We start from the raw sequence: 20,422 nt of genomic DNA, 5'->3' as shown, positions 1-20,422 counted from the left end.
TGAATGTCTGGAATTCGCTGTCTGATTTGGTGGTGGAGGCAGAAACTCTCAGTTCATTTAAAAGATACCTGGATCTGCACGCAAAGTGTTGGAACCTGCAATGCTTTGGACCAGTTCCAGAAACGTGGGAATAGAATGGATGGCTAGTTTTTATTTTTCTTTCTTTTTCAGCTGGAGCAAACACGATAGGCTGAATGGCCTCTTTCTGTTCTGTAACTTTTCTTTTTTTATTATTATAAATTTAGAGTACTCAATTTTTTTTCCAATTAAGGGGCAATTTAGTGTGGCCAAACCACCTAACCTGCACATCTTTGGGTTGTGGGGGTGAAACCCACGCAGACATGGGGAGAATGTGCAAACTCGACACGGACAGTGACCCAGGGCCGGGATTCGAACCCGGGTCCTTAGCACCGCAGTCCGAGTGCTAACCACTGAGCCACATGCCCCCCTTTCTGTAACTTTTCTACGGTCCTGTGGCAACTGTTTATAAGACAACAAGTTGAATTAAAAATCAAAGCCAACCCAGCACTGTGTACATGCTGCCACTCGACCAAACCCCTCCGCCGTTATCCTCCTCTTGATCTTAGTGGTCATATACGCTTATCCATTCATCATTTGTAAATTATTTTTCCCTCCGTCTTACGACACTGCATACTGGGTGTTTCCTGCTAGCTAACCTAGTGCTCCTTTTAGATGCTCTCTAAATGGCAGAAGAAAGTGAGGTGGCTTTCCAATGAATGCCACTGGAGTGGACGTGGCTGTCCAGGCCTTGTACTGTTTTTTTTTTTTAAGATGCTGGGTAGCTTCTAAGTCTGTCTGCCTTCTGGCTCAGCTTGAACTATTTGAGTGGAGTAGCTAATTGACTTGTTACATGTTCCTGAGAGACAAAGATCACATCTGTGTCCACTCCTCCATATCCCTTCTGATGGGCACTCTCTTGGCATGATCTGCAATCATGCTGTTAAAACTCTGAATCAGGGTGCTTTCCAGAAGATTCCCAGCAGGATGAATCTAGACCAGACAGTCATGGCCATTGAAGCCGAAAGCCTCCTTAACGTCAAGTTAGAACATTCTGAACAATTAACCAAAGCTGGGAGTAGGACCTCTGCCAAGGAGGGAAATGGGTGGGGTTGGGGGGGCAGTTCGACAATGCTGATGACCCTGAACGTGTCCTGCATTACAACTGAAACAGCAATGTGCTGATATGCTAAATGAGCTCCTTCATACTATTACCTTTTATAGGATGCAAATGAATGTGAATTAACTTAAATGGAAGCAATCCAGGAACTTGATGACTGAAGGTTCCCATGTTGCCTCTGCTTATTTTGCTGATCACCATAAATCTCTGTCCTCGAGTAATCAGCCCTTCAGTCACTGGAAACAGTTTCTCTATTTACTCCATCTAAATCTTTGAGAATTTATATACCTCTATCAAGAATTGCCTCTTGTCTGTTCCGTTCTGAGAATAACCCCAGCTTCTCGAGTATTTACCATGTTAGGAAAACAGAGTTAGTTTTAAGTGATCTATATTTGTATTGTTAAATATTAGAGGTAAGGAATAGATTTAAGTTGGTTTAATTAAGTGTTGCTGTGTAAGGCAGGGTCAACCTATAGTTCGATTCATGCCAGACGAAAGTGTTTGCACTGGGGGATTTTTGGTTTCAGATAAAACTGCTTCTATTATGCTTAGAGAGGGTTACGGCGTGAATAGTACACACGCTTTCAGAAGTATAAAGTTGTTTAGTAACCAGGGGCATAGGGGATGGAATACTTTTTGAGTTTAGTTTTAGCTGAATTCATAACAGTTGATGATAGAGCATCCCTCTCAGGTGTGCCAGAAGAAAAGCCGTACCATGGAGTGATGGTCAAGGAAATGAGTGCAGGAAATCTAAAGAATGGCTAGTTAAGGAAACTAGAGAAATGAAGAGAAGTTGGCAAGAAGTCTGAAGTTAAAGGAGCAAAGAGGAGCCTTGAGACCATGATACTGCTTTGGAAGTCAAAGTCTGACCTGGGAAGAGAAAAGCTGATGAGGGTGGCTACATACAAGTACATAGCTAAAGCAATCGTAAAGTTTGATGTCCTTATTTCCAGTGTTTGAAGCAATAATATTCTGTTGGGTACTGAGTACCTGAGTTTGTGGAGAACTGTGGATGCAGGTTGCAATTCCAGATAAAGGAAGCCTGAAAGGAGAGGTGAAAAGTCTAGTCCTGTATTCCTTGTTAAAAGTGGGGCAGAAGCTTTGTTTGAAAGGATATTTGGAAAACCTGGAGTGAATTTTCAATGCAGCTGATGGAAAACATTGTTTGAAAGAAAGCGTGTCTTTTTGGGAGTGGAGTTTGGAACACTCGTGACAATCATTTGGGTGAATTTGAGGAGAAATCCATGGAAAATTGGTTGAGTGGCACGCCATTTGGTTCAGTTATCTTTGAAAACTAAACATTTGTGAAGCTGAGGAGGGAGTACAGGAGTACACTTGTCATGTTTACTAAGATTTTTCTCCTCTTGCTTGAACTAATTGACAGTCCTGTGACTTCCTCCACATTTTATTAAAAAAGTAAAGTTGTGATCTTAGCCAGGGTTACATTCTGGATTGTTTCCATCCTGTAGTAACACCAACTGGAATCGTAACAAACCGGAATCTCTCACCCCTGGAACCATTCTCGTAAATCAAAGCCACCTCATCATCTGCTGCTACTTCCCTTTGCTACTTGTCAGTTGTACTATCTGCCTCATCAAATATCCCCTTCTCAAATTAAATCCCTCCGAGGGTATTTTTGTGATGCTGTTTGAACAGGTCAAGCGAGTGCCACCGCGTGCTGTTTAATTGTAGATTTAGTAGTCATTAGGGCTAAGGCTGGCAAAATTGCTTGGGAACATCTTTGGAGGCACAAAAGATTCTAATCTGGTGATGTAGGATGTCCTCTGCAAAACCATCTCGAAATGACGCAGCTGCATCAGTTTAACTATTTGGAGAATCATTTCCTCAAAGTGAGTTAGGAGTTTTGGATTAGGAGGTTCCTGCTGGTCACTTGTCTCGCCAATATATTTACCCGTGGAGAAGAAAGACGTCCATACAGAAGGGAGTGCTGTAGGTGTGGGTAAATCCTATTTTTCAAAATAAGTGTGCAATTGGTTGTAGCTTGAAAATTTGTTGTAGCTTGAAAATTATTAGGCTGAAGACGTTTCTTTGGAAAGGTGGACAATGCATGGATTTGGGTTGTTTGGTGATTGTGAGAAAGATCCCAAATAATCATGTCCCATTGGAATTCTTTGAGGTGAAAATCTGCGGTGCAGCTATGTTAATAATATTAAACTCAAAGCAGCTATATTCAGGGTGCATCTAACGTGGCAAACCTCTCCAACATATTGAATTTTTTCTTCAGTTGTTCTGATGATCTCACCAACTGACATTTAGTTGCTGTGTCATGCCTTCACAGGCAGATCAGCTTGAAACCTCTTGAAGGATTTTCCGCTTCTGATTCAAAATCAAATGCCCCTTTTTTTGTTGCATCGTCATCAGCATTATCTTTGGAGTTCTCTCTGAAAAAGGGACAATCTCCTGAAGTGTAGGCCTCTAACATAGTCACTGAAAGAGTTAGTCCACAGGCCTTGTTCAAGTCATAGAATAATACAGCACAGAAAGAAACCATTTGGCCCATTGAGTCTGTGCTGGTTTCTATGCAGATGAATCCAATTGGCACCATGCCCTGATCTTTCCCCATATCCCTGAACATTTTTGTTCAAGTATTTATCCAATTCCCTTTTGAAGTCAATTGAATCTGCCTTGAACACCTTATCAGGCAATGAATTCCAAACCCTTCTGTCTTTGGTACATATGAGCAGGGTAGAGGCCGGATTATCCTACCTCCACCCCTCCTTAGTCAGAGTGAAAAACATAAAAATGATCATCCTAGTATTGACCTCGAGAACAAAAGTAAACTTGACTGATACCTAAATTTAGATATTCAGCAGTGTAAGAATCATAGCGAGAGAGACCCCGAGAATGATCATCGATGTCACAACGTTTTCAGTCCGGGTTCTTGATGAGTTCTTTTTTAAAAAAATATATTTTTTATTAAGGTTTTTTAACAACACAACTTTTTTCCCCTTACAAACAATCACCCCCCCCCCCCCCCCCCCGGGGTAACAAAATAACGCAAATTCTCCCTGAGCAAGATATATACATGGCAAGATGGTATATTTACATAGCTTTATACACTGGCTCTTGGCCGTGCGTACCGTTTCCCCCCACCCTCCATGCTATCTCCCGCTCGTCCATCCCCTCAAACAGCCTCTCGTCTCCCCCACCCCCCCCCAGGGTTGCTGCTGCTGCTGAGCGACCTTCTTCTAACGCTCCGCGAGATATTCTAGGAACGGTTGCCACTGCCTGTAGAACCCCTGTGCAGACCCTCTCAAAGCGAACTTAATTCTCTCCAATTTTATGAACCCTGCCATGTCGTTAATCCAGGCTAGGGGGCTTCGCCTCCTTCCACAATAGCAAGACCCTTCGCCGGGCTACTAGGGACGCAAAGGCCAGAATTCCGGCCTCTTTCGCCTCCTGCACTCCCTGCTCATCCACCACTCCAAATATTGCTAGCCCCCAGCTTGGCTTGACCCGGACTTTCACCACCTGGGATATTACTCCCGCCACACCTCTCCAGAACCCCTCCAATGCCGGGCATGACCAAAACATAGGGACATGGTTCGCTGGGCTCCCTGAACATCGTTCACATCTATCCTCTACCCCAAAGAACCTACTCAGCCTCGCCCTCGTCAGATCCGCTCTGTGAACCACCTTAAATTGTATCAGACTGAGCCTGGCACACGAGGAGGAGGTATTAACCCTACCCAGGGCGTCGGCCCATAGCCCTTCCTCAATCTCCTCCCCCAGCTCCTCCTCCCATCTACCTTTCAGTTCTTCTACTAGCGCTTCCCCCTCTTCTTTAATCTCTTGGTATATTTCCGACACCTTGTCCTCCCCGACCCATACCCCCGAGATCACCCTATCTTGAACTTCTTGTGCCGGGAACAACGGAAATTCCCTCACCTGTCGCCTCATAAAAGCCCTCTCTTGATGAGTTCTGACCTACAAGGTGCAGATTCATGTTCTTTAATTAAGCCAGGGTGTTTATTTGGTATTACAAAGAAATACAAAGTTAATATTTAACAACAGCAACAGATAGAAAATGAGCTCAGCTCCGACGGTTCCTGATTCCGAGCTCTCCGGGGTATAGTCTTTTCTTCTTTGTGTTCTGTTGACCATAGTCTGTCTTCTAGATGTGTGCCAACAATGTCTTGTTTTTTTAAATTTCATCCCCATTGAGGGACCCTTGTCATGCCATATAGGCTGTAGTTTGTCCTCTGCAAACAAATCCTAAGGTCTTCAACTTATCTCTACCATTACTCTTACACGAAGGTAACAGAGTTCAGTATATTGTTGCACATAACATATAATTATAGAATCATAGAATCCCCACAGAGCAGAAGGAGGCTATTCAGCAAATCAAGACTGCACCGACCCTCTGAAAGAGCACCCTACCTAGGTCCAGTCCCCCATCTGTCCCTGTAACCCCAGCAAGTGTCAATTATATTAGTTTAACTCTTGTATCTTTCACAAGCATAAAATATTTGCCCCGGCAATGACCCATAAGAGTTGGTATGCGGGCCGTCTTCCATCTGTAAAGCTTCCCCCTCACAAACATGCATCCTTCAACATTGACAGTTTTCAGTGAAGCTAACCATCATGATTTACAGTCTAGCCTTGACACTACAGTTCCTAAAGAAGAATATTATAGAATTGAGTACTATAGACAGACCATAAAATCTACTAAATCCATCAGTACTGTTGGATTTTAATTCAGGCAATTGTGATGCATGGGCCGCTTTTAGGGATTACTTTTTAGAAGCAACATGTTATAAATTCCAGAAAGCAAATGTCATTGTGGTTGATAATTACCTTGTACATCTTGCTGCTTAACCGTATAGTATTCTGTACTGGGAACTTGGTTCTGTAGCCGTAGAATGTAGTGTACTATGTGGTTAGAAACACCGCACAACAAATGCTCTCCAACAATATATTTTGGTTTGTTAGGTATTCTCTCAGTGTGCCTTTTGAAAAAAAAAAATTAATTCCTAAAATTTAGAGTACCCAATTAATTTTTTCCAATTAAGGGGGAATATAGCGAGGCCAATCCACCTACCCTGCACATCTTTGGGTTGTGGGGGTGAAACCCACGCAAACACAGAATGTGCAAACTCCACACGGACAGTGACCCAGAGCCGGGATCGAACCTAGGACTTCAGTGCTGTGAGGCAGCAGTGCTATCCACTGAGCCACCGTGCTGCCCCTTCTCTCAGTGTACCTGACCCGAGCTTACATTGCAGAGCTCCAATAATAGCTTGGAATTCAGAAAGAGCAGAGGATCATGGACCCACTACCCAATGTTACTGAAGTAAACATCCACACAAATTTATTGCCATTATCCACAGCCATTCAAGACAAATTTATTAGTTGGTTTACTTGCTGAATCTCAGAAGACATTGTTGAGGGCATTATGCAACACACAAAAGTTAAGAGATCTGTCCTGACAGTATATTTGCTGAAAAAAAACAATTATATGAAAAAATGATGGCAGTGGAAAGGTCTCAAAACCAAACTCCAGCAGTAAAAGGTAATTGCCTATTGAAAGAGAAGCATGTACTGAAACTATACTGAAGTTGACGATTTGCAGCTATCTTGATTACCATTTCAAAACAAATGCAAGATCCAAGAAACCTGTCAAAATTTAAAAAAGGTTCAGCATAAAGTTCCTTTTGGGTCCTAGTTACAACAGAATTTAATGATATTTATTTTTACATTGCCTTATTTTTTTCCCCAGAAGGCTTGAGAGGTAGTGGGGGCAAAAAGGATAATCAAATCAGTTCTCGCCTTGTTTTATGTTCACAAGTTCTTCCAATAGATGATGATCAATTTTGGAAAGCTTGGTTGATTAAAGCCCACTACAGCTGTTCGAGGAGCAACCAGGATTTGAATCTGGAATCTTCTAGTCTGCATGGTCCAGCTACAGCCTATTCGAACTGCGCCCTCATGGTTGCCTATCATTTACACTCTTAAATTTAATAAAGGATTTTGCAAAAGAATAGTGTGGGTGACTTGTGAATTTGTTTTCTTAAGATTGCTTTAATCTGTCAACAAACTGGTGACCGCATTGCTAAGACAAAGTGCTCACTTGGTAAAACTGTTGACATGAATTGGCAATTTACCATTAGATTGCTGTGCCTTGTACCCAGATAATTATAACACATGAACTTATGTTAATAGTTTCTGATAAATACAATGAAGTTGGTTGTGATTTCTTTTTAAATAGTTTTGACAAAAAGTAAAATTCATATGGACTTTACTTAACTTCGTAGAATACCTCCAAGCCATAAAGTAATGAGAAAACATTTTTCTTTCATTATCTAGAAAAATCATTCCCTGAGGGAGAGGACGTATCAAGTGACAGCACCAGGAAAGAGAAATCAAGTTCACACACACAGCAGGATGAACTTGCTGCTACTGAACTGTACACTTCACCCTGGCCAACAAAAAGTAATAGGGTGACGGCTGCTTCACCTGGAACTGAAGAAATAAATGAACTTGGTTTGAACGCTGAACTTGACCTAGAAAAAGAAATGGAATTATCAGTGCCAGCTGAAGAAGAAGCTGTAAAGATGGCCTCTGCAGGAAGAGCCAACTCTCACAGTCTCATTCAAGAAAATAATTTGAAAGATACAGACCACCAGATGGATTACACTGCAGAGAAACCTACAGAAGATCTTCAAGTGCATGAAGAATCAGTGAATTATGGTATTGCATTTCAGTCATACTATTGTTCAGTAATGATTGTTGAATTCATGAAATTATGCTGAATGTTAGAATCTCAGTTGAGAACCCAACTATTTGCAATTTGTAAAATTGAGGAAATGTCTGCACTACAGGAGTGGTAACATTGACCAATAGTTATCTTTTATGTTAAAACAAACTTTCATTTGAACACAGAATTAACCACTTCAGCAACAAAGAAATAGCCTTACAGTTAACCGTTAAATAGTTTTTAATTAAAAGAGAAAACCTCCACTTCGTAAACCTGCCACTATATTCCAATTAAGTAAACCAATAAAATTCAAATACCACTTATTAATAAAAGTAACTACCAGGTTTCTACTTGCTTTTCTCTGTGCAGAATCTTTGGAGAGAGAACCTTTCAGCACCAGACTGAAACATTTCTGTTCAGATTAGCGTTCCAGGACCAACTAACTTTTTCAGACAGTCCTGGCTCCACCCATTAACTTCATCTGTACTCAAAGCATAAGGCATTCTTTGGTCTGTTGGCTTGTTTCGCAAGGTCCATACACAATACCTCTCAAATTATCTACACTCCAGGGATGCTTCAAACATGTAAACAAGTAGATCTATCATCTATCAGCAGAACACTTCACCTGCAAATAAATTATTAACTAACTCACTTTTATGACACCTTAATCACGGGTCTTCATGACTATGTATCTTAGGTTTTAATAACTACTGAAAAACAAAAAAATTGACAATTTCTTACTTTCATCACAATTATTTTACATTATTGCAGGGTTTGGCAGGGCAGTTTTCTACGGTTAAAAATATGCCAACTGCCCAACTATTTATTTCAACATTACTTAACCATCTGTTCCATATATATTGGTTCTCCTTGTGAAGATGCAACTGTTTTCTTTGCAACATTTTCAGATAAATATTTTTCTGCTTCCTTTTTGCACTTTTTCCTCTTACCTTCAATGAAATACAGGAATTTGAATTTATGTTTTACACTGGTATTTAATGCAGAATTTGAAATGATATCAAAACTGCAGAACATAAATGGAGGTTGTAACTAATTTTTCCTTCTACAATCCAATCACTAAACATTGAATTTCACACTTTGAGGAAAATGGGGGCTGTATGGAGGGTGAGATACACAATCATAAATTTAGACCTCATAAGGAAATGATAGTTTGATCCATAACACATTCTCTTTGTGACTTCTGCAGAGTGTGAGGAAAGCTCAAGTCATTATTGAATGACAACAGCTTCCATTGTATTCTTTCTGGATTTGAATCCAGCATGGTAAGTTGGGAATGGCCTTCTATCTCCTGACTGTAAAACTGAAAGTGAATCTAATTTGGTTAGCACTAACGCAGTGCCAAGCGAATGCAAATCCACAGTGTGCACAAATTGGAATGAAATGATGTTAAAATAACAGTCCCACCCTGATCACAGGGCAGTTACTTGTGGTAAAATTGACACTGAAGTCTACTTTTAATTTAAAACTACTTAATTCAAACGTGCTCTGTTATTAACATTGCTGAATTTAAGTTATTGGATCAGTAGTAAATTAACTTGTATCAAATTGGTAGTTAAGTAGGTCACAAGTTTGCCTGTGTATGTTATTGATTTTGAGAAATTAATTTCTATGAATTGTTTTGAGTCAGTTCTCAGCTGAGATAACAAATGAAATATTCAAATCTGTTCTTGTTTTTTAATCAAATAACAATGCAAAATTAATTGTGAGGGAAATAAGAAAATAGTGTAAGTGCCGAATGAATATTTAAATAGAATGATTGCTGCTGGTTTTTCCTGAGTGACTTAATGAGTAAATGCACCAATTGGTTTGTCGCTGGGTCACACAGGTCCCCTGTGTGGATATGGCCACTCTCAGCTGTGTAGCTTTAGTGGGGCTTTAGAAAAGACCCTGCCCCTACACCTGCAGAGGGGGAAAAATTAACGTGGGTTCCAGTTCCTCGTTTTGCCATCAGTAACGCATGCTGGAAAATAGAGAGTAGCTGCATGCTTTGAGCGATGGCAGTAATTGATTTGGTTGTGAAGTCCCTCACATTTAAATAGCTTGACAGCATTTATTATCTTGATTCAGCCATAAAAATGGTCTTTTTTTATTTATGTTGCCGGAAGGTAGCTGTGTTGCCATAAGTCTTATCTTCAAAAGCCATTTAATGAAGGATAAATGGGCTATCCTATATCAGAACTTCCCCGGAGTGCTTTCTAAATATTGGATTATTCTTCAAGTACAATCACTGCTATATAGGGAAATGTAACAACAAATTTGTACGTAGCCTGCACATACACCAAATGACAAATAACCAGATAATTCCTCTTTTCCTATGGTTATGTTGGCTGAGGGAGAAATGTTGGTCAGGACACCAGAAGAACTTCTTGCTCTTTAATAATGCTCCAGGAGCCCAGGAGCTGAGCTGGCTAACTGGGCTTCTGTTAATGTCTCATTTGAAAGACAATGGGCTGGATTCTCCACCCCGCCACATTTCTGTTTCACTCAGCTGGCAGGATGCTCCATTATGCCGGCTGGTCAGTGGGGCTTCCCATTGTGGGGCAGCCCCACGCCGTTGGGAAACCCCCGGGCTGCCGGCAAAACGGAGCATCCCACCGGCAGAGAATCCAGCCCAATACCTCCAACATTTGCCCACTACTGCATTGAGCGGCTGACTGACTCATCTTAGAGATGGGTGAGCATGGAGAAACACTTGGGTGCCAAAACTTTGATCAGCAGTGTTAATTCTATATTAACCACATGCGGGTGATGGGCATTAACTGGAGATTCACTTGTGGAGAAATAAAAATAAACAGACTGAAACTGGCTGTTGTGTGAGGAGGTGCATGTTTGTAATATGTATCTCTGTAATCAAATGCTTACTGAAGTGTGTACAAATTGGTTCCAGTGCTATCCAGCACCATGTGGAATTCTGAAATCTAATATGGCAGCAGAGAATAGTTGCCGAAAAGTGATGGTTGGAATCTAGGTAAAAATATTTGGACCGGGGGGTGGCATTTGGAACAGTGGTAGCACTGGGACTACGGCGCTGAGGACCCGGGTTTGATTCCTGGCCCTGGGTCACTGTTGGTGTGGAGCTTGCACATTCTCCCCATGTCTGTGTGGGTTTCACCCCCACAACTCAAAGATGTGCAGGTTAGGTGGATTGGCCATGTTAAATTGCCCCTTAATTGGAAAAAAAAATAATTGGGTACTCTAAATTTATATTTAAAAAAAATAATATTTGGACAGAAAACTAAAATCCTTGTGGCAATTATGGAAAATGGCAGCAAACGGTACAAATTGTCAGGGTACGATTACCCTCCAATGTTCTTGAAGTCTGAACAAGGTAACCAATGGAAGAATAATGGTCCAAACAAAGAGAAAGCAAGGTATGGCCTTGGTGTTATCACTTCTTACTGGAAGTATCATAGATTGACTTCCGGTGGCGGCCATGGTTGCACACGGACAGCTCCGGCTCAAAGGCGTTGGTTTTGGCACTTTTTTACCTGTTAGTGGGGCAGAAAAGTGGAGTGTAAAGTTTAGGCGATTAGGTTCTCTCCAAGAATGGCATGTCCATTGTCTATCATACACGGCAGAAGACAGTTAATGGGTTGGAGGAGACCTGTGGCGCAGCACCAATATTGAGAATGGCGGAGGGGGAAAGGTCGCCATTGGTGGGAAAACCTCAAATGGAGCAGTTGATGAGCTTCATCAAGGAGGAATTTCACCAGCAAAGGAAGGGGTGCACAGCGATTGGTTGAAGGTTATTGAGGGAGCACTGAGGGTTGTTTGATTGGGTGAAGTGCCTCAAGGTGCAAGGGGCGACAATATGTGAGGTGGAGAAGGGGGTGTCCGACTAGAGCAATTGGATTGTGTCGTTGAAGGCAGAGGTGGGGATCCTGGGGGACCTATGCAAATCGCTACGCGTGAAGGTGGGCGAGCAGGAGAACCGGTCCAGACAGCAGAATTGTGTATTGTGGGTCTGCCAGAGGGAGTGAAAGGAATGAGCGCCACGAAGTACGTTGCGAGGATGCTGGCCAGGTTGGTGGAGGAGAAGGTGCAGGACAAGGCCCCAGAGATGGATTGGGCCCACAGGTCCTTGAGGCAGAAGCTGAGAGTAGGGGAGTTGCTGTGGGCGATGATTGTATGGCTGTACCAGTTCGTGGATCAGGAGAAGATCCCGAGGTGGGCCAGGATGAATCGAGCCTGTGAATGGGAGGGTAATCAAGTCTGTATTTACCAGGACATTGGCACGGAGCTGGTGAAGAGGCGTGTGGGATTCAACAAGGCCAAAGCTGTGTTGTACAGATGGAAGATTAGGTTTTGGGATGTTGTACCCGGTGAAACATTGGGTAACATTCAATAGTTAAGAGTACTATTTTGAGAGGAGGCAAACTACTTTATAAGTTGGGGGAAAAACTGAGGGGTGCTGTGGGAAGGAGGGGTTAACTGCACAAAAGTTTGGTGTTATGGCTGTTTTGTGTTGCTGAAGGAGGGGAATTTTTTTGAGAGTTGTAAGTTTGAAAGAGTTAGGATCACTCCTCCCCTCCTGCCTTTTGTCTTGCTTTTGGGAGGAGGTTACTTGTGAATTCGGGTGTTTTCTTTTTCATGTAAGGGATTTGTATGATGGGGCCTTTTATTAGGTGAGATCAATGGTCTTGTTGGTACTCATGCAAACAGAAAATAAGAGTAGCAGGAGGCCATTCGGCCCTTCAAGCCTGCTCCACCATTCATTATGATGGCTGATCATCCAACTCCATAACCGCACCCCCCCCCCCCCCCCCCCCCCCCCCCATATCCTTTGAACCACTTTGCCCCAATAGCGAGATCTAAATGCTTCTTGAAAACATACAATGTATTCAGGGGGGAAGAGGTGGTTTGCGGAGGCCGTGCAAGGAGGTCCTTCGGGAGGGCGTGCAAGGGGGTCCTTCAGGAGGGCGTGCAAGGGGGGCCTTCGGGAGGGTGTTGCCCCACCAGCAAGCAATGCTAGTGAACGGAGGTGAAGTGGAGGAGAAGGTCGCGTGGGGGAGGGGGGATTGCAACGTGGCAGGATGGGAGGTTGAACGTGGTCATGGGTGGAGGGGGAGGCCATTTTGGATGGGTCCAGCTGAGGTTGGGATTAGGTGAGACAGAAATGGTGGAGGATGATGGCAGTCGATAGAGGGGGATGGAAGCATAAGCATGATGTGGATCGTCTGGCGGCTGAATAGACTAGTCAACAGGTCTCAGGTCTTTGCGCAAAAGGGATTTGAGAGCGGAGATGATTTTTTGTTTTGTTTTACAGGAGATGCGTCTCTGGGTGAAGAATCAGGTTAGGCTGAGGAAGGGATGGGTGGGACAAGTATTTACTCCGGAGTTTGTTTTGAAGTCGAGAAGGGTGGCCATTTTGTTGAACAAGAGAACAGAGTTTGTAGGGGCCAGAGAAGTGCGGGACCCAGGAGGAAGGTATGTGATACAGTGGGGTGCTGGAGGTGGTGCCGGGGGTGTTAGCTAATGTATATGCGCCTAACTGGGACAATGCGGGGTTTTTAAAGGGGTTACACTTAAACTGGGACTGATCTCGGACCTGGATGTGCACCAACTGATTATAGGTGGAGACTTTAACTGTATAATGGAGCCAAAGGTGGACAGGTTGAGCCCCAAGTCGATGGGAAGGTTTAGGATGGTGAAGCAGCTGAGAGGGTTTATGGAGCATATGGGGATGGTAGATCCGTGGAGGTTCAGGAGCCGGGAAGGAGAGTGTTCCTCCTTCTCACATGTGTATAAGGTGTATTCTAGAATTGATTTCTTTGTGGTGAGTTGGGCGGTGCTGATGGGGGTGGTGTGGGCGGAGTAAGTGGGAATTGTGATTTCGAACCAGCGGCATGTTGGCTGGAGGTTAGGCTTAGTTCGCGGTAGGTGCAGAGGCTGGTGTGGAGGTTGGATTCGGGTCCTTTGGTGGATAAGGCGGGATTGGCGATTGGGAATTATGCAGAGCTTAATCAGAACAGGGAAGTGTCGACGGAAATGTTGCAGGAGGTGGTTCAAGGGGAGATTATTTTGTTCAAGGCTGAAAGGGATAGAAGGAGGAGGGAGGAGCACAGACGGCTGCTGGACGAGATAGTTGAGGTGGGTAGACGATACTCCGGGCCCCTACGAAGGAGTTGTTGGTGGAGAGGAAGAGGCTGCGGGGCAGTTTGATAGGTTGACGATGGGCAATGTGGTGGGGCAGCTGTGGAGGGTGAGCGGGGTGCAGTAGGAGTATGGAGAAAAGGCGAGCAGAATGTTGGCCCACCAGTTGCGGCGGCAGGTGGCATCTAGGGAAATTAAGGATGCAGGCAGAGAATGGGAAGGTTGTGTCGGAGCCAGGGAGTGTAAACAAGGTATTCCGGGGGTATTGCGAGAAGTTGTACAACGCCGAGCTGGGTGGAGAAGAGTGGGACATGAGACGTTTCGTGGACAAGTTGGAGTTCCCAGATTTGGGGGAAGAGAAGAGGCAAGCATTGGAGGAGCCGCTGTGGCTGAGGGAGGTGATCGATAGCATCAGGGGAATGCAGTCGGGCAAGGCCCTAGGGTCGAATGACTTTCCGGCAGAATTCTTTAAGCTGTTTGCGACAGAGTTTTCCCCCACCTGTTGCGGATGTTTAGTGAGGCAGTTGGGGGTAAGAGAGAGTTGCCAGTGACAGTATCACAGGCGTCACTTACACTGATCCTGAAGAAGTGGAAGGATCCACTGGAGTGTGGGTCATATAGCCCCATTTCATTGTTCAACACTGATGTGAAAGTATCGGTGAAGGTGTCGATGGGTCGGATGGAGAGGTGTGTGCTGGGATGGTCTCTGAGGATTAAACGTGTTTTGTGAAGGGTAGGTAGTTCCCCAGTAACATCAGGAGGTTGTTAAATGTAGTTATGACTTTGTCAGGGGGTGGAGGGCCAGAGGTTATTGCATCTATGGGTAGAGTGGAGGTACTTGTTTGAAATTGGGAAGGTTTGGCTGATGTTTGTGGCGTGGATGTGTCTTTTCTATGCATCCCTGGTGGCAAGCGTGCATACGAACGAGATGAGTTCACCAGGCTTTGGGTTGCACAGTGGAGTGAGGTACGGGTGCGCGCTGTCGCGATTGTTATTCATATTGGCGATTGAACACTTGGTATTGGCCCTTTGGAGGTCTGATGTGTGGTGAGGGATCGTGGGGGAGGGGGTGGGGGGAGCACTGAGTGTCGCTGTATAGAGATCTGTGTTATTTGTGTCGTACCCGCTGGAGAGTATGGGCAGTATCATGGGCCTATTAGAGAGGTTTGGGGCCTTCTCCTGGTATAAGTTGGAAAGAGCGAGGTGTTTTCGGTGAATGTGGCGGGGCGGGAAGCCAATTTACGGGCACTGCTATTTAAGGTAGCTGGAGAGAGGTTTAGGTATTTGGGGATTCAGGTGATGCATGAGTGGGGCACGATGCACGGGTGGAATTTGACAGCGTTAATGGAAGAGGTTAGGGGGGATTTTAAGAGGTGGGACACCCTGCACGTGACATTGGCAGGGAGAGTTCAGGTAGTAAAGATGAATGTAATGTGATGGTTCCTGTTTATTGTTAAGACCCTCCTGATCTTTCTCCCTCAGGTCTTCTGGAGAGTGGAGGCACTGATCTCGGAGTTTGTATGGGTGGGGAAGGGCCAAGGGTGAAGAGGGCTCTATTGCTGAGACAGAGACCGAAAGGGGAGTTGGCATTCCCGAGCCTGGGTGGTGAATGTAGCGAAGGTTGGAAGAGGAGTCCTGCAGGGGGTCCAGTCGGAGGGTCGTAGTGATAGCCCCGTTGCCGTTAGCTCCGGGGATGTATACAGGGAGCCCGTTGCTGCAACCAACGATCAGGGTATGGAACTAGTTGAGAAGGCATTTTAGTTTGGAAAGAATGTCAGTGCTGACGCCATTGTGTGGCAACCAAAGATTCAAGCCGGAGGAGATGGCTAGGATGTATGGGAAGTGGAGGGAGGTGGGGCTGGAGCGAGTTAGGGACATGTTCCTGGAGGGGGTTTGCGGGATTGGATGAGTTGCCGAGGGGTAGTGAGTTCAGGTATATGCAGGTGCGGACTTTGTGCAAAAGGAGTGGAGGACATTCCCCAAGCAACCGGAGTACAGGGCACACATTAACTTGCATGAGCTGAGGGAAAATGTGTCACAGGAGCATAAATCTCTCAAATAAAGAACTAGCAGATGGACCAAAGGCATTCCATGGATATGGAGGGAAGTTTGGAGTCCAAGATGATCGTATGAATAAGTCAGCTGTTGGACACAAATAAATGGGGGGCGTGGCATCAGTGTACATGCTGGGCATGTGACCTGCTCTCTGTCACTCCTTCTGACAGGAAGACTACATTGTTCACATTTTAAAAACGGTCACAGCTGGCATTCTCAACTTAAAGCTGGTTGCGGCCGTTGGGCATTTCTCCCACGCTCTGGAACGCCATGACCGATTGCTCCGCAACTCTCCCGAAACATGCTCGCGACCTACCTGCAGGTTGCGACCCACAGTTTGAAAAACCCTGTATTAAGTCATCACAAAGATTAAGTTGTATCTAAAGAAGAAACAGTGCAATTACAAAGCTTAAATTATTTGTGCACTCAAACTAAACTAGATATTTGTTTTGATGTGTTGAAGTTAAGTACTATGACGTTAAACTTCCTTATGGGCATTCCAGCAGTTTCATATTTCTAATGGGTAAGAATGAGAAATTTTACCCTTTAGCTCAGAATGCTAAGAAAATAAAAAGGGTTAAAAAAGCATTCTGACAGCTGAAACATTGGCTGCTGCTAAGGCAGTGCATACAGAATTCTATTTGTCAAATAATTTAAGTAGGATTCTGTACAATGGATATACTGAAAATAGTATACTACTTGAATGTTATGTGTAGCATTGTCCGATGTGAGATATGTACATAAAGTGAGAGTGAAAAAAGATTGACCTTGCCGTCTTGAAATAAGTGTTGCGGAAAGAATATCTCTCAAATTAAATGGGTGGATGCAAGCCATTAACTATCTGATTGTTTTACAAAAAGATGCATGTGCAAAGAAATTGTTAGGGGTTCTGGAGGAAGGGCGCCACAAGATAACGATTTGTACAGAATATGGAATTTTGATTTCATTTGTTTAAAATTTTTTATTTAAAGAGGAAAAAGGGAATCTGTTAATTTGTGCCCCTATAAAAGGAAACATACATACTTAAAATGTGGTTATTGGATGAGGAGATGCATGTTTGGAATGTGTATCTCTGTAAATAAATGCTTATAAAATGTGTCTGGTTTTGCACCACTGCTATTCTTCCATGACTGCCTTTCTGGACTATGAAGAGCAGTAGTGTGTGAGTGTCTCTTCTATTCTCCAATTTTAGGGTAAGATGGGTGTTCGTAGAGTGCTAAAGGCCCATATATATCTTCGGCTATGTTAGCCCAGAACTCAGAATTGCTAATATTAGAATTTATGTTTATAATTTACATGTGATTCAGGCTTACTAATCCATGTGAAAAGGTGTCCTTCAACCAAGACCATTTGACAAGTATGAACATAGATTAGGTGCTCAACTTCACCATAGAGCATGAACCCCACAATCTCAGACTCTGAGTTAAGACGACCACCAAGTGAATCAAGCCAGTACTGAAGGGGCAAAATGTGTTCAGTTCCTTTTAAGTGAAAACATTGGGAGAAAATTAATGGTACAAAATTTGGGCAAAGGTTTTTGTACAATCAGCCATAATGCAAAACTTGGTTTGTGGTTCACAAGATGTTACATAGAATCATAGAATCCCTATAGTACAAAAGGAGGCCATTTGGCCCATCAAGTCTGCACCAACCCTCCAAAAGACCACCCCACCTAGGCCCAATCTCCTGTCCCATTCCTGCAACCCCACCCTGAGAGGGTGTTGAAAGTGTTGTAAACTGTGCTGCCTGATTTGCTTTTTAAGCTTCCCTGTGTTAATTCAAGTTCACTCCATTTTGTTTATACTTCCAACATTTTTTCAACCTCTAATAGTTTGAGAGGTAACCATTTTCTGTATTGAAGATCAAAGTTGATCTCATTGCTGTTTGTGGAACCTTGCTGTGCACATTCTAGCTTTTGTGTTTGCCAATGTGTCACTGACTATACTTGAAAATAACTCCTTTTCAGTGAAGTACAGAAAGATGGACTTGAAATACTTGCATTTATGCAATACCTATCATGACCTCAAAGCATCGGAAAGTGCTTCACAACCACTGAACTACTTTTGAAATGTCACTGGTGTAATGCATGAAACGCTGCAACTAATTTGCACAAGGCAAGCTCTCACCAACAATAATGTGATTATAAAAATATATATTCATGGGATTTTGGTGTTGCTGGGAAGGTCAGCATTTATTCCACTGAGACTGACTGTTCTCCTGATGCTCTTGAGAATGATGAGTTGGTTTCTTGAACCGCTGCAGTTCATCTGTATGTGAAGGGAGTTCCAAGATTTTAATCCAACGACAGTTAAGGAATGACAATGTAAGTTCTAAATCGGGATGGTGTATTGCTGGGAGGGGAAGTTGGAGATGATATTCCCATGTGTCTGCTGTCCTTTGCCCTTCTACGTTGCAGAGGTTGTGGGTTTGGAAGATGCTGTCAAAGGTGGCAACTTTTCTTTGGTGTCATTGGTGGAGGTGGAATGACCAGATAATGTTTTTGTCAGTTGATTAATACTGATGAGAACACCGGGCCCTTGCTCCTCAAATTGGGTCATTGGATTTTCTGCATTCATCTGAGAGGGAAGAACAGGCTTCAGTTTTAACATCTCACCTGTAAGGCGGCACCTCTGACAGTGCAGCATTTACTCAGTGCTGCACTGGAGTGTCAACCTAGGTTTTTGTGCCCAGGTTTCTGGAGTGGGGCTTGAACCTACAACCTTATTGAGACAAGAGTGCTATTAACTGAGCCATGACTGACTGGTGTGATTGTCCGTGTATTAGAACTTGTGTGCAAGTATATTAGTCCTATACCTTTTCAGTAAAATTTTCTGTTTTTGTTTTGCTAAAACATACATGCCTTAAAAGTCATGCCTTTAGTCAAATTTACAATGCATTTCTGTGAAATGTCTTGTTTGCTGTGTTAATGGTGATATTAATTCAAACAGATTTAATGTCTATTCAAACAGTGGGTAGTTTTTGGACATGAATACCATTCATTCCAAGATATATTATTTTGGAATTTCAGGACAATAGCTCGAAAATTTAAAACGGCATTTTTTAATTTTTGTATATTGTTCCCTTCAGGTATCCAGACAGAAGGGGGTGCCAAGGAGCACCAATCTGAGCATGGAGGATCAGAGTTAGCAGTTGGCATTCGGTATTCTAAAAGAGCCAAAGTGGAAGACGAAACAGCCCAGGATAGTGAATATCAGGCTGACTATAAAGGTAAAAGTGGAGACTTGAGATGAAAATAGTTTGCAACTATTTTGGGGGGGGGGGGGTGGATGGGGGACGGGAAACGGGTCCGGAGGTCAGTCTGAAGGTGCTGCAATCCTCCGTGATCCTCAACGTGCTTGGCCCTCCTAGCTCTACCATTACGTCTAGGTGTTTCCCCAGGATGCACATCTTGAGGTGGAGGCTTCCAGCTGCCTCCCTCGTCCCATGGCCTTCGATCTCCCTGGCGGGTGTCCTCTAGGGCTGGAAGGTCCCCGCTCACATGTCGGTGACACATGCGCAGCTGTGCCGGCGTGTCCCATGTGTTGGCCTCGAGGTGCAGCCTCATCAGAAGGATGGAACTCAGGGGCGCTGGTGGCCACTGTCGCCATTACAAGGGATAGGTCCGGGTTGGCACTCAGCATTCCCTCCTCCCGGTTGGTGCCCATAGGGCCCACCTTGGGAAGGACTGGCAGCTGGTTTGAGTCTCCGCTGCCCCTGCATCACCTGGCTCTGCAGACCTGGCGGTTCCCCATGGTCCACACCATGGTGTCTACGCCCTCAGCAATGCTTCTCAGTGACTGGGCTATGCTCTGCAGCACCTCAGCCATTCCCACCTGGGACAGGCTCCGCAGCGCCTCGGCCATGCCTATCTGAGAGCGGGAGATGTCCCGCAGAATCTCATCAAGGTCAGCCTGGTACTGTGACATCCCCCAGCGAGTCGGACATTCTGCCGAGACCCTCAACCATGGCCGTCACCAACTGTACGATGACTTGGACACCTTCACTCATGGTGCCGAACACGTGCACCAGGCTCTCCACTGCGGTCACCACCCTAGCAGTGTTGGCCTCGGTGTCACGCATTGCCGGCGGCATCTCCTGCGGCGTAGCCTCTGGGACGACTCCTAGCGGCTATGGATCTGCTGGAGTGACACTGACATTCCCCTCTGAATGTCCTGGCCACTGCCTATCATCTCCATCAGCTCCGAGTACCTCTATACCACAGGCTCAGCGTCAGGCTGGGACCCAGCTGAGTCTTGAGATCCAGCATCCCTCCGACCGCTGTCTCGCCTGGGGATTTCCTGCATTCACTGATGTGCATTATTAGCAGTGTGGTGCGCACCAGATTGTGCCCCCGAAGCCTGTCCACTAACTTGTCCCACAAGCTGCGTGTATCTGCG

At 44.4% G+C, this 20,422-nt stretch overlaps 1 protein-coding gene across 1 annotated transcript in view; it reads left to right on the top strand.

Annotated features, from left to right (window-relative positions):
* Positions 1 to 20,422, top strand: part of cenpt (centromere protein T) — a 107,996-nt gene that overhangs the window by 63,064 nt on the left and 24,510 nt on the right. The window contains exons 11-12 of the mRNA XM_072518337.1: positions 7,466 to 7,849; positions 19,113 to 19,253. Of these exons, the coding sequence (XP_072374438.1) occupies positions 7,466 to 7,849; positions 19,113 to 19,253 (525 nt within the window). The remainder of the gene's footprint in view (positions 1 to 7,465; positions 7,850 to 19,112; positions 19,254 to 20,422) is intronic.

Source organism: Scyliorhinus torazame, chromosome 10, assembly GCF_047496885.1.
Source record: "Scyliorhinus torazame isolate Kashiwa2021f chromosome 10, sScyTor2.1, whole genome shotgun sequence".
NCBI classification, from domain to species: domain Eukaryota; kingdom Metazoa; phylum Chordata; class Chondrichthyes; order Carcharhiniformes; family Scyliorhinidae; genus Scyliorhinus; species Scyliorhinus torazame.
The sequence above is the reverse complement of the archived record's forward strand: the minus strand, read 5'-3'. Positions and strand labels throughout refer to the sequence as shown.